The sequence below is a fragment of the Protopterus annectens genome, chromosome 12.part0, assembly GCF_019279795.1.
Source record: "Protopterus annectens isolate FY-2018-M chromosome 12.part0, PAN1.0, whole genome shotgun sequence".
Taxonomy (NCBI): Eukaryota; Metazoa; Chordata; order Ceratodontiformes; family Protopteridae; genus Protopterus; species Protopterus annectens.
Window position 1 is genome coordinate 890,738,215 of NC_056746.1, and position 12,751 is coordinate 890,750,965.

Here is a 12,751-nt window from a genome sequence, read left to right on the forward strand (position 1 = left end):
AGGCATGTGCCTGCTGCTGAGATTTGATTTGATGGAGCGAGAGACAGAGAGATGTCCTATTAGGTAGATAAACAGGTAAAGAGGGGGTAGGGGGGGTGGGACTGAATACTGCAACATGGAAGAGAAGGACATCTAAGGTTATGGTAAGTTCTTACACAACTATTCTATGTCCTTCTAATCTCATGTTGCAGTATCCATAACTGTAGGGAGAGTACCAAAGCTTTTAGGTATGGGCCTGGGAGGAAGGATGTGGTCCCTGGACTACGAGACTATGTAGGATAGATCTAGCAAACCCAGTTCTGGATCTAGAAACCAAATCTAGTTTATAATGCAACTGTATGGACTGATGACCAAGTAGCCATTTCTAGGATAGAAATGTAGTCTACCCTGCTGAAGAAGCAGCTGCCCTGGTGAAGTGAGCTCTCATACTTTCAGATAGAGCTTTCCCATGAATGGAGTAACATGCAGAGATAGCCCTTGAAATCCATGAAGATAATAGTCTGTTTTGAGACTGCCTTCCCTAAGGCCCTTGGGTGAAAGGAGACAAACAGCTGGTCAGACATTCTAATGGGTTTGGTTTTGTCCAGGTAATACCTAACTTGTCTGTGGACATCTAAGGAATGTAGAGTTCTTTCAGAGGAATTTTGAGGTTGAGGGAAAAAGATAGAAAAGGTTAATGGTCTGATTCAAAGATAGCTCATTAACCACCTTAGGCATGAAGGAAGGATTAATTCTGAGGGAGATCCTGTCTTTATGGAAGATGACGTAAGGAGGGATGGCCATCAGTGCTTGCATTTCTGATACCCTCCTGGCAGATGTGAGGGCCACCAGCAGTACTGTTTCCAGGTACATAGCTTCAGTGCTGCTGAGTGAGCTGGCTCAAATGGAGATAAGGTGAGTTTTTCAAGGACAAAATCCCATGTAGGAGGTATTGGCTTATGAGGGGGTCTGATATGGAGATCCCCTTTCAAAAAGAGCTTAACCTCTAACCTGGATCCCAAAAGAGGTACCAAAGGAAGATAAGTGGAAATGGCAGACAAGTGGACCTTAACATTAGAGTACATCAGTTCTAAATGTAGAAGCTCACTCAAGTAAGAAAGGACCATGGGCACAGGAATGAGTAAAGGGTCTTGGTTTTAGTTTTGACACCACCTGGAGAATCTTTTCCATTTCAACACATACTTTCTCCTGGTACTAGGTTTCCTGGCCTCCTGCAGGACATTGAGTACGTCCTATGAGTTTAGGTGTCTGAAGGAGATCAGAACCCTATCACCCATAAGATGAGTCTGAGACTGATCACCTGAGGGTGTATTAGGGACCCCCTGTCTTGTGTGAGTAGGTCAAAACGGTGGGGTAACCTGTGGTGACTGCCCTTGGCTAAAAGGTGAAGAACGGGAAACCAATGCTGTCTTGGCCAAAAGGGAGTCACTAGGAGGATTTTTGGTTTGTCCCTCTGGATCTTCAGAAGGACCTTCTGAGTCAGTGTGTGTGTGTGTGTGGGGGGGGGGGGTGGCATAAAGAAACATTCTCACCCAAGAGACAGAGAAGGTGTCCACTTTCCAAGCCTGAGGATGTGGATTCCTTCTGCAAAACAGAGGCATCTGCCTGTTCTGGGAGGAGGCAAACAGATCTGCCTGAGGAATACCTCACTTTTGTATAAGATCCAGGAAGACCTCTCTATGAAGCACCATTTGTGTGAGAGTGCAGAGGTTCTGCTGAGAGTGTCTGCCATTGCATTCTCTGCTGAAGGAATGTACACTGCTTGCAGGTGGATATGAAGTGTTGATGCTAGGGACCAAATCTGTATGGCTGGGCTGCAAAGAGGGTAAGATCTAGTCCCCCTGCTTGTTTATGTACTACAGGACAGTCATATTGTCTGTGACTACTTTCAAGGTGCCTGGAAGGAGGACTTACTGGAAGATCTGTAATGCTAGGTCAAGGGCCCTCATCTCCTTGATACTGATTTGGTCCCTTTGCCTGAGTGGAAACCACTCTCCCTGCACTTTGCTTAGTTTGTGGTGGTGTTGTAGAACTGTCCCACAACCCAGGTCTGAAGCATCTGTGAAGATTTATTGTAAGGGTGGAGGTATCTGCAAGGGTATGCCCTGTTTGAGACTGATGGCTGCAAGTCACCATTCCAGTTCTTTTTTCAGACATAGCAGGAAAGGGAGAGAGAGATCCAAAGGGTGAGCATATTGGTTCCAATGAGTCTTCAGTACCCACTGGAACTTTCTCATATGCAGCCTTGCCAAAGGTAGCATGGGTATCAAGGATGCCATGTGGCCCAGGGCTCTCAGGAATTCTCTGGATGATAATGTTTTAAGAGTAAGAAGATTTTTGAGGTAATGGGTGTGGTATTTTATCTTCTGGCAGGGAATGAAAGCTGCCATCTTGCCAATTCTTAGCCTGCACTCTAAGAAGACTAGGTCTTGTGCAGGGGTCAAGTGGGATATCTCCTGGTTCACAGTGAACCCCAAGTCTGCCAGGGTTTTGGTTACTAGGTGTAGGTGATGGTAAAGGGTGTGACAGTCCTGGTGAAGTATTAACAGGTCATCTAGGTATGGATACATTTGAATACTCTGTGTTCTGCAGTGGGCAATCACTAGAGCTAGACACTTTGTGAACACTCTGGGAGCTGTGGAAAGCCCAAAATGTAATGCAGAAAATTGAAAATACAAGGAACCTACTGAAAAACATAGGAATTTCATGTAGCAGGGGTGAATGGGAATGTGAAGGTAGACATCTTTCAAATCCAGGGATATCATAAAGGCCTGGTAGGAATAAGGGGCAAGAGCAGATACAAGGTGAGCATTATGAAGGTGGGAATCTTGAGAAAAAGGTTGAGTATAGACAAATCCAGAAATGGTCTCCAAGGACTATCTTTTCTTGGGACCAAAAACATCCTTGAGTAAAATCCCTTGTTTGTCTGCTGTGGTGGTACCTTTTCTATGATGCTCTGAGCCTGTAGTTGATTCAGAATAGAGGGGAAAAGATGAAGCTGGCTTGGAGGAGGTTGGGGTATCCCCTGGAAGTGGGGGCTAGTGCCCACCAAGTCACAAAACAACCTTTGTGAATGATGGAGAGGACGCAGGCCTCTGAGGTGATCTTCCACCAGGAGGGTAGGTAGAGGGTGAGGTGTAGGGACAGGGGGGTGGAGGGAGGTCGTGGGTTTGAGTCACAGTGGAGGAGTCCTGTTTTGGATAGGCTACTTCTGAAAGGAAGTGGTATTAGTGGAGGAAGGAGGTCTAGGAGTGGAATGTTTCCTAGGTTGCCTCTGTCCCTTAGTCTGTGATGGAGCAGAATGAGATGACTGTCTCCTGACAAAGGTTGTCCTTTGGGGGTAGTTCCTATGGTACCTAGGAATAGGTGAAACCAGTAAATGTTTTAAATTTTGCAACTCCTCTTCTCTTGTAGGGATTTGAGGACTCTGCAGAAGTTGAACCAAAAAGGGCCTTATTATCTACTGGTGCATCCAACAACTTGGTTTGTACATCCATAGGAAGGGGTTGGAGCCATACCTCTCAACCTGGAAACATCAAAAATCTGGACAGGGCCCATGAAAAATAGGTACACATCTGTACGCTGATTAGCATCTAATTTGGATACATAATTACGTAACCCACCTACTCTGATGGAATTGTGGGATACCAACCTTCAAACGCAAACTGAAGAACAGATAACCAAAATATGGCACCAGAGTCCCCCTGCAGCCATCCCAATGTCCCATTACCTGGCTATTTTGCCCCATTTACCATAAACACAAATGTGTGCATACTGCTTTACTTCTACAATGATTATTTGGATTTTATTTTTACATTTTGCAGCACAACAATGCAGAAACACTAATAGATATCTGGTAAACAAAGCAATACTGTCTCGCAATGAAAATAGGCTTGGCATTAAAACTTCTCTGCCCTTGAAACTCACATTCATTTGAACAGCACTGAAACCCAGACCACATCCAAAGAAAATGCATCTGGCCAGTGGTGGATAAAGATTACCTTTGTATTGTTTTCAAATCATTGGCCCCTTGTGCACAAAACAAGAACCATACATGTTTTCTTTTCTTTGATACACCTTCCTGACTTTATTAAATGATATTCCTTGTATAATACAACACACTTGTTAGAGCACATTTTACATTTATTATTTTTCCAGTAGGCTGTACTGTAGGCAATGAAACAAAATGCATGAACCAATAATAACAAAACTGCCCAGTTCAGAACATTTCCGTCATAAAAGTCTACTTCCACATCCACACTATAAATACAGCATCAAAAAGGAGGTGGGACTCTTCTGTGTCATAGTGCTGTGTCTCTCACCAAACAGAAGAGTATGACTGATATTTGTAAACAGTGATGCAAATAATGTCAACATATATAACTAATAATATAAATAATGATTATAATGTTATATACAGAATGCATTGTAAACAGAGCAATGTTTAATTAAATCAATTAAGTGTTTTGCCAAGCCCACCTGTTGCTTTAAGTCCAGAGAGCTACCTGGCTGTGACAGTAAGAGCAGGTTTCTTTAATAAGTTATTGGATGCAAAACATGAAAGCTGAGGAAAGCCCAGTAAGAGAAAATATGCCCTTTGTGGAAAGTGACTGGGAGTCTAGAAGTTAGGATCTGGGAAACAGGATCAAATATGGTGATGAAAGACTATGGAGGAGAAGAAGATGGAAATCATTCCTGCCAGAGGAATCCAGAATGAGAGAATGAGAGAGAGACAGACAGAAACCAAAACACACTGCTCCCTAGCAATTAAGACTGAACCAAAGTTACTTGTTGTACATTTAATTAGCCAAAAGATTCTGTTTTTCTTGGAAGAATCTGTCTAATTTGCATCTGTATATAATAAAATACAAAGCTGCACTAATCTTCCACAATATATATATGTAACACACAACTATATACGTATATTTTGTGTGTGTGTGTGTTTGCTACACAGCCAGTTCCCTACTGTACAACTGCACGTCTTACTTCAGTCACTTCAGATGTTAAAAATGCAAAAATACATAGCCTAGTTTACTTAAAGAAAACTTAAAAGGAATATGATAGAATGCTTGAATATCATCAACAATCTTTCCAAATGTTATACATTAACTATAATTCAGTAAGTAAATCCATAAAGTTCACAAACGTGAATTATATCATAAACTATTCTTCAATACACTGGAACATGAACTGCAAGCAGCTGTAAACAGCTGCAAATCAACAGACTAGAAATGAAAACTTCTTAATATGTGTTTGATACAAGAGTTGGCAAATAAAATAATAGTATTAAATATGCTGTAACTATATTTTTGAATGTTGCATACCAGTTATATATCAGGAATAAAATCTGCAGCTTAAAGATTTTACTTGGTTTTGGAAACAATTAAGTTTGAAAGACACTTGAATATGAAATGCAGACCATCAGCTGCAAGCAGCTGTAAAAGAAACTATTAGATCTAAAGTGCAAACCTAATAAGGTCTTCGTAAGTAATCTGCTGGTCAAATGTCTAAAAACCTAGCTTCATAAGAACAGCAGTAACAAGAGTAGAATAACAAACCTTAACGGACATCAACAGAAATGGAATGTACACAACGCTCAAATGCTCAATGCATGTATCACGGTTTCACAGATTATTTCTAGAGTGACTTACAGTCACATTACTGTTTACAAATACGACACTAAACGGCACATGTTTCTTTGTTTACAAGTGGTAGTGCAAGAAAGGACACAGACTTAAATTGTGGAAGGTATATCAATTCGATTGCCTTATATTTAGTCAACCTACTTGCCCTCACTAGTTTCATTCTTTTTAAATAACAGTTCCCCTGCTGCAGCAACGTACATGCATAGAGCTTTGACTATGGTTATCTTTAGGCTATTATGTAGTCCTTTCTCTGTTCAAAAAGATTTTATTGATGACATATAAGTTAATGAAAGCACAGCTGTCAATTCCTGCAGCTGGCCATGAACAAAGCAAACAGCATGCACAGACTCAGTCAGTACAAATGAAATTAAATAAAAAAACCTTCAAGCAAACTCCTGTTTCTAAGCACACTAGTCTAGTAGTACACAGATTTGTTAGCACGAGTGCTGCCGTTTAAATAAAAAGACAGTTTACACACTCCTGAAGTACAGTTTCTCCTGCTTTAAGGCAAAAGCTGTTTTTTACCTGGAGGAGCTGAAGCCGAGCCATCCGTGCATACTGCATAGCTGCAGACAGAGTCAGACATTAAATAAGTAAAGCGGGAAAACAAACCAGCCGTTAAACAAGGAAACCTGTGCCGGGGGACAAAGCTGACATAATCACGCACACTCTGTTGATGATGTCAGGAGAAAAAAAAAAAGAAAAGAAAATCGGAAATTAAAGGGGCCATGCAGGAATTCGTGGCACCCCAATATTTTGCCCTCAAAACCGGTATTTACCTAGAAATTCACTACGGTTAAGAGGTCTGGTTGGAGCCTCACTCAGGAGTATCTCCTCAGTACAGAGCCTGAAGCTGCAGATTTTGAAGAGGCCTCCACTGCATCATAACTGCACTTAACAGAGCACCTAGTCATATGTGAGGTGGTGGAGAGTAGGGAGTTAAGTTGGGTCTTAGCAAGCGAGTCTGGTACATCAGGTATGAGAGTTGAAGCCTTAGATAGGGTGTATAAAACAAACCTGGCCATGTGGGTTTGCTAATTTAGGGCTCTGATGACAAGTGTGGAAGAAGTATAGACCTACTTTTCTAGCTTATCCATAAACTTGCTGCCCTTGTCAGTAGAGAATAGAGAGTTTGAAGGCAGCTGTCTAGATGATTTGTCAGCTGAGACTGCTATGAGTGCAGGGTCTGCAGGGGGTTCTTGAACAGGTACTGTGTATCCTGAGGGACTTTATAGAACCTATCTGGATGTCTGGAAGCTGGGGTCTGAGAGTCAGGGGCCTGTGAAGCAGCCACAAAGGCATTATGAAAAGCGAGAAGCAAGGGAGGGACTGCAGATGGGGAGGGCTGATCCATGTGTAGTAATTCAAAATACCTCCTTTTTGTTTCTGAAACATTTGAGGCCTGTCATTTGACGTGTTCTCTCTTGAGAGATGGTATCTCCAAAAGAAACTTCTTCCCCTGGAGATTCAGGACTGATTTAGTCCTCTTCCTTAGGGATAAGGAAGTCCTTGGGGGAATTCAACTTGAGAACAGTAATTAAGGGAATCTTCATAGGAGGACTATTCTTCCTCTGATTCTTCTAAGGCCTACACTGGGGAAGTTACAGATTGAGGTACCTGCGACTGGAGGGCCTGGAATGCCCTGAAAAGATTTGGGGAAAAAACTTCCTATCCAGGTGCAGGTTGTGGTTCTGTATATTTTAATTTCTTTTTCCTCTTCAGAGGAGTTGAAGGATGGGTCAATTTAGAAGCCAACGTCTGGAGGATGGTAGAGCAGGAGTAGGCCACTCCGATGCCATGAGCTGTGGTTTCCCCTCACCATCAGGAGCTGATGGCTGGTCTACCTTAGCAGACATACTCAGCATTTCAGCCAAACCGTCTTCCATCATGTTTCCCAGTTCTAGCTGATAAACAGATGTCCAAGGGGACCCTGTGTTAACATCTGCCTCAAGAGTCTCACCAGACTCCTGAGGTGCAGCAAGGGTGTTGGACCTAACTTTTTTGGCCTTCTTCCGAGGTGGCTCATTGGAAGAATCTACCCTGCTCTCCATACCTAATGCTAGATGCCGGAGTCTCTGTTTGTTGAGATAAAGTTTTAGTATAGCCAGACAGCTACAAAGTATTTTAGGCACAAATGATTTACAAATGTCACAAGACATATAGTCGTGGGCCTCCCTTAAACAGAATAAGCACTTATCATGCATGTCCTTATGTGGAATTTGTCTTCCACAAGCACGCTTCCCCTTTCTAGTTGACATGTACATTTGAAAAGCTAAAGAAGAGATAACAAAAAATCCACAGGGTACTTATTTGAAGCAGACAGCTGAGTCAAACAAGTGAACTGCTTCCCGAAGCTGGAGATCAAAGGTCTGAAGATCACTGCAGCAGAAAAGTTCTGAAGTGGGTACGTGCAGATGTCACTTTTATAGCCAACGTTGGTTTATGGCTCTGACATCAAATGTCACATGTACCCTTGCTCCTAAGACTTTGGTATATTGGCCGGATGTCCAATGCTGCAGGCAGCAACCTCCCTACAGTTATGAATAATGCAACATGAGAATAGAAGGACATCAGTAGTTACAACTTTACCATGAAGTAAGGGGATCAGGAACTGTACCCAGAGCCCTTGGTCAACATTATACTGTTTACATACTCTTTTAAATATATGAATAAGATTATCAAAATTATCAGCCTCTGTAAACTGTGGAAGAAATTTACTGACCTTTATTGCTTCAGAGGTTCAGTTATTCCCTTTCCCCATTATCCACATGACCCTGACGAAGAGTCAGCATCTCCTTTTCATGTTGGTGTTGTTTCTCATTTTTGTCAGCCTCCAAATGCTGCAGTCTCTCTGCTGATTTTAATTTCATATGTCTTGCCTGCCTCACTCTCTCATTTTCTTCAGTGTCCAAATGCTACAGTCTCTCTTCTGATTCTAATTCCAAGTGTTTGGCTTCCAGTTCAAGTCTCTAACTCCAGATGGGTTACTAAGTCCTCTGAGGAAAAGGTGAACTGTCTTGTTTCTCAGCGGTGAAAATCCCCATCACCAAACTGGTTATCCTCCTGGTTGCTGGTCTGGGCTACAGCTGCGACTAAGGCTGAAATCATTTCCTCTTTAGTCAGGCTGGCATGTACCAGTCCTTTGGCTTCACACACCTTGGCCAACTGGTTCTTTGTCAGCTTGCCATGATCCTCTGCTGACATCTTTGCTTACTTTCCCTGACTAAACTAAGCTAACAAAATAAATACACCTATTGTAAAAATGAAACTCTGTATGTTTACCTTGTGGCTGCTGAGAGTACACACACCTTTAGTGACAACTGCCTACTGGCTACATAAGTTTAATTAATATCCACTCCACTGCCACCAATATGTGACCCCTCCCTGTGGAGCAGTAATCAAGGAGCCTGTCTCCTCACCACTGACACTGGTGAGGGATGTTCATGTGGAACAAAGACAGGTACACAAAGTATTTACAGATGCAGCTCTCTGCACCAAGCACAATTTTCCTTAAGAGCACATAGGGAACACACTCAGTCCAGGGTCTCAGTTCCCTGTCTCTCTCTCTCTCTCTCTCTCCAGACCCCCAGTAAGACTCCCCACTGGCACAGCTATAGAGTTGAGTCCTCAGCTGAGAGTCACAGGCCAAGTTCTGCACCATCCTCTCTGTGAAACCAGTGCTCTGTGTCCTGCTCCAAGTAGCTGACACACACACACTCTTTGCAATTTGATTTTCACACACGTTCACACACCTGGGAAAGGCTGGCACAGATTTACTAGCTATGCCCCACTACCCAGACTATAAGGTAGATACTGCCACCAGAAAACTCCAAAGCCAGATAGTCTAAATGACTTACAAGGGTACCCAATTATACAGAGTAAAATTAATACTAATACAAATGGTAGTGTTTAACCAATGCAGTAAGGCTTCCAGGAGCGATCACAGTATTATCAAACAGATAAGAACTCTCAAAAGTTAAAACATTCTCTAAAAGACCAGCCACAATAAAAAGTTTAAATATATTTAATAATGAATAATAAAAAGAAGATGAAGGTACTGAACATCTATTTACAATAAACACCAGAGTTTCAGTCACAGGAAATATTAAAATAACTCTGATGAATATATTCATTCAGATACAGAAAACAGTACTTAACTAATCTGACTATATTTTCCTGACTGATCTAAAAAACTACTATTCCCTGGTTATTTATTAAAGTAAGGCAATATGAAGTGGGTGAGTGACCCTTCTACGTTATGTTTCAAAAACAGACTGCACTGAGACTTCTGTGTCACCTAGTATTAAAACGTCATTTTAATGGCATCCCATACAGGTCATTTGACTTCTGGTTCCCATACTACTGCCTCTTACTAAAAATGAATCAGAATCTCGCACATATTTGTTACCATACACACAGACAGAGCTTTGCTAATATGTGTTATAGCATCTGGAAGCCATAAAACCATTTCAACACTTCCACCCTTCCAGGGTAGCAATTAGTTCACTGCTAAGGACAATACAGCAGAATTCGTAGTCCTTGTTTTCAGAGACATTTTGTCTCTGGCTGCAATCAGAACTGTAAGATACAATCTTTATGGCCTAAACCAGGTAATTTAATTTCAGGATATTTTTCAAAAAGTTAGCTGGGGCTGAGCTTAACCTCTTCTCTTCCTGTTACAATATATACATTTAATCATAACAATAGTACAGTCTGACATACATGTATATTTCTTTTCTGTCCAGCAGGACACATTGTCGGTACATTTTTAACACAAGCAGTTTTACAAATACATTTTCAACACAAGCATCTGTACAAATCAGTTTGATATACAATGACATATAATTCTTTACAAAACTCCAGCTAGCTATGCTGGCATATGTTACACAGCCACTGTTCTTCTTCTCCTGGCATAGCTGGCAATACCTCCCATCATCACAACTACCATAAAACATAAACTGAGCTAGCATAAGACTTCACTCTTCATATGAATCAGTAACAGGCAGAAGCATACAAAACTTACAGTTTAACTATACAGTCAAGAATGAAATAAGTTCATTTTGGACACCTTAGACAATTTCATTAGTAATACCTTATAAATTTCACTTTAGCAATGTATGGGTACTCAAAATGCAATTACAGTTGCTAGGGCAGTGAGTCAAGGAAGTTGTAGGATCTGAAGATACTAAACAGTGTAGTTTACATTGGTTTCATCATTTCACAAGGACATCCCTAGAAAATGACTCATCTGGTGCAAACGCTTTTTTAACATTCATTTTGACAATGAATGTCAGTCCCATACTGTAAAGGATTAACTCCCAGTAACCTAATGCTATCACATATTATTGCTTTACTACTTTCTTGAAAAGTCAGTGAGCTCCTCAAAAATGTTGCAAAACATGATCCTGAATTTTGCATATCACACATAAAATGTAACTGTCTAGAACTTCTTAATAAATCTGTAATGTACACAATTGCTTAATAATTTTAAGGTTAATTGATAGTAAAGACTTGACAATTAAAGTTGATTTAGAATAATGTTAAGTAAGTATGCTCAAGCTCAAATGAAACTGTGGATGGATACCATTAAGAATTCCAAGGGTGTGGAATTAGCAACATCATTTGTTAGACACAGTAAAAGCTGTTCTGTCTGTTCTTTCTTTTCTTTTCTTTTCTTTTTTTTTTTTTACATTTTCTTTCTAAAAGGCTTTGTTTGAATACCACTAAAAGTTGTTACTTACATGTGCTGAGAGGCATTAGGGAAGAGGTGTGCAAACTGAGGAGCGGAATCTTCAGGCCCATGTGGTGCCGCATGGCTCAGTACCAGCAGAACTGGGCGATGAGGAAATATCTTCTTGGACATTTTAAAATAAGAGATGCTATCATTGGTGATTAGATCAGTCAAATAATCCTGCAAAAAATAAAACACAAATAATATATATTATGCATCATTTACCATAGCTCAGCATGAGTAAATCAGAACACAATGAAAAGAACAATTATGGGTCAGCATGCTGCATTATATACTTGTACAAATCCATTAGAATCATAACCAGCTCCAATGTAGAGGTTAAAGGTAATACCAAACACTGTGATAAACAATGTATGAGTGTAATACTGCTAACATAGCTGTAGTTCCATAATGGGTTCAGAACAAAATGATGGCAGTTACAGAACAGAAATCAGTCACAGCACTGCTGCTTATTTAACTTCTGTAGATGTAGGCATCGATAAATTGGAGGTCATGATCCATCTTCAAATAGACACATATTAAAATAAGTATTACAGGCTAGAATTTTTTTAGGATAACAAATGTAAATATTTTTATGTAACATTGTCTGCATCCTCAGATGAATTAAAATAAGATATCAACCTTCTAACTGCACATCTTCCTACTTCTTATCCACTCATCCCAATTTACATTCTGTCCATGCACCCCACATTGGATAACCACTAGGCATCATGACTGACATGAATGTAGGCGTATAATTGCACTTCATTGGGCAATACTCACAAAATTTGCATTCCAATCAAGTACTTCAATACATGTGCCAGCTAAAATAAATGTAACAGACATGTTTTACAGGTAGACAAGCCTCTCTGTGACTCTCAACATGAGGTCTGCACCCATATTCTTGTTATTTAATTATTCTCATTTTTAGGTCAAACAACTTCAGAGATGGAGATACTATTGTGATGATTGTGATTATAGAGTTCCCTATAACCAGGGCTGTGTAACCTCAGGGTGATACTAAATAAATAGTGAGACTGAGGGGTGAGTGGGTACAAGGAAGCTTTCCTTCTGGAAAGACATTGTTTGATCCTACAACACATTCAGTGGGTTCTCAATGTTATGGGACTCAGTGCTCTCATATCAACATGCTGGATTACAGATTTTTAATGCATGACTTTGCAGTGGCATACCTCCACACCACCTGACAAAGTATATTACAATATACTTCTGCTACTCTAACAACACTTCCTTCAATAACCTTGTAAGTGACTCTGTTACTTGCAGGAAATGGTGGGGAGGGTAGCTCTTTGTGGTGGTGCTTGTCCAAGTACCCATTTGTGACATGGAATTCTCACTGGAGACTGAGGATTAA

The 12,751-nt window shown here is 40.8% G+C and overlaps 1 protein-coding gene across 9 annotated transcripts in view; it reads right to left on the reverse strand.

The window, feature by feature from the left end:
- Positions 1 to 12,751, reverse strand: part of SULF2 (sulfatase 2) — a 1,739,722-nt gene that overhangs the window by 402,430 nt on the left and 1,324,541 nt on the right. For all 9 annotated transcript variants that reach the window (XM_044089924.1, XM_044089923.1, XM_044089925.1 and 6 more), the window contains one exon: positions 11,387 to 11,556. In XM_044089924.1, the coding sequence (XP_043945859.1) occupies positions 11,387 to 11,556 (170 nt within the window). The remainder of the gene's footprint in view (positions 1 to 11,386; positions 11,557 to 12,751) is intronic.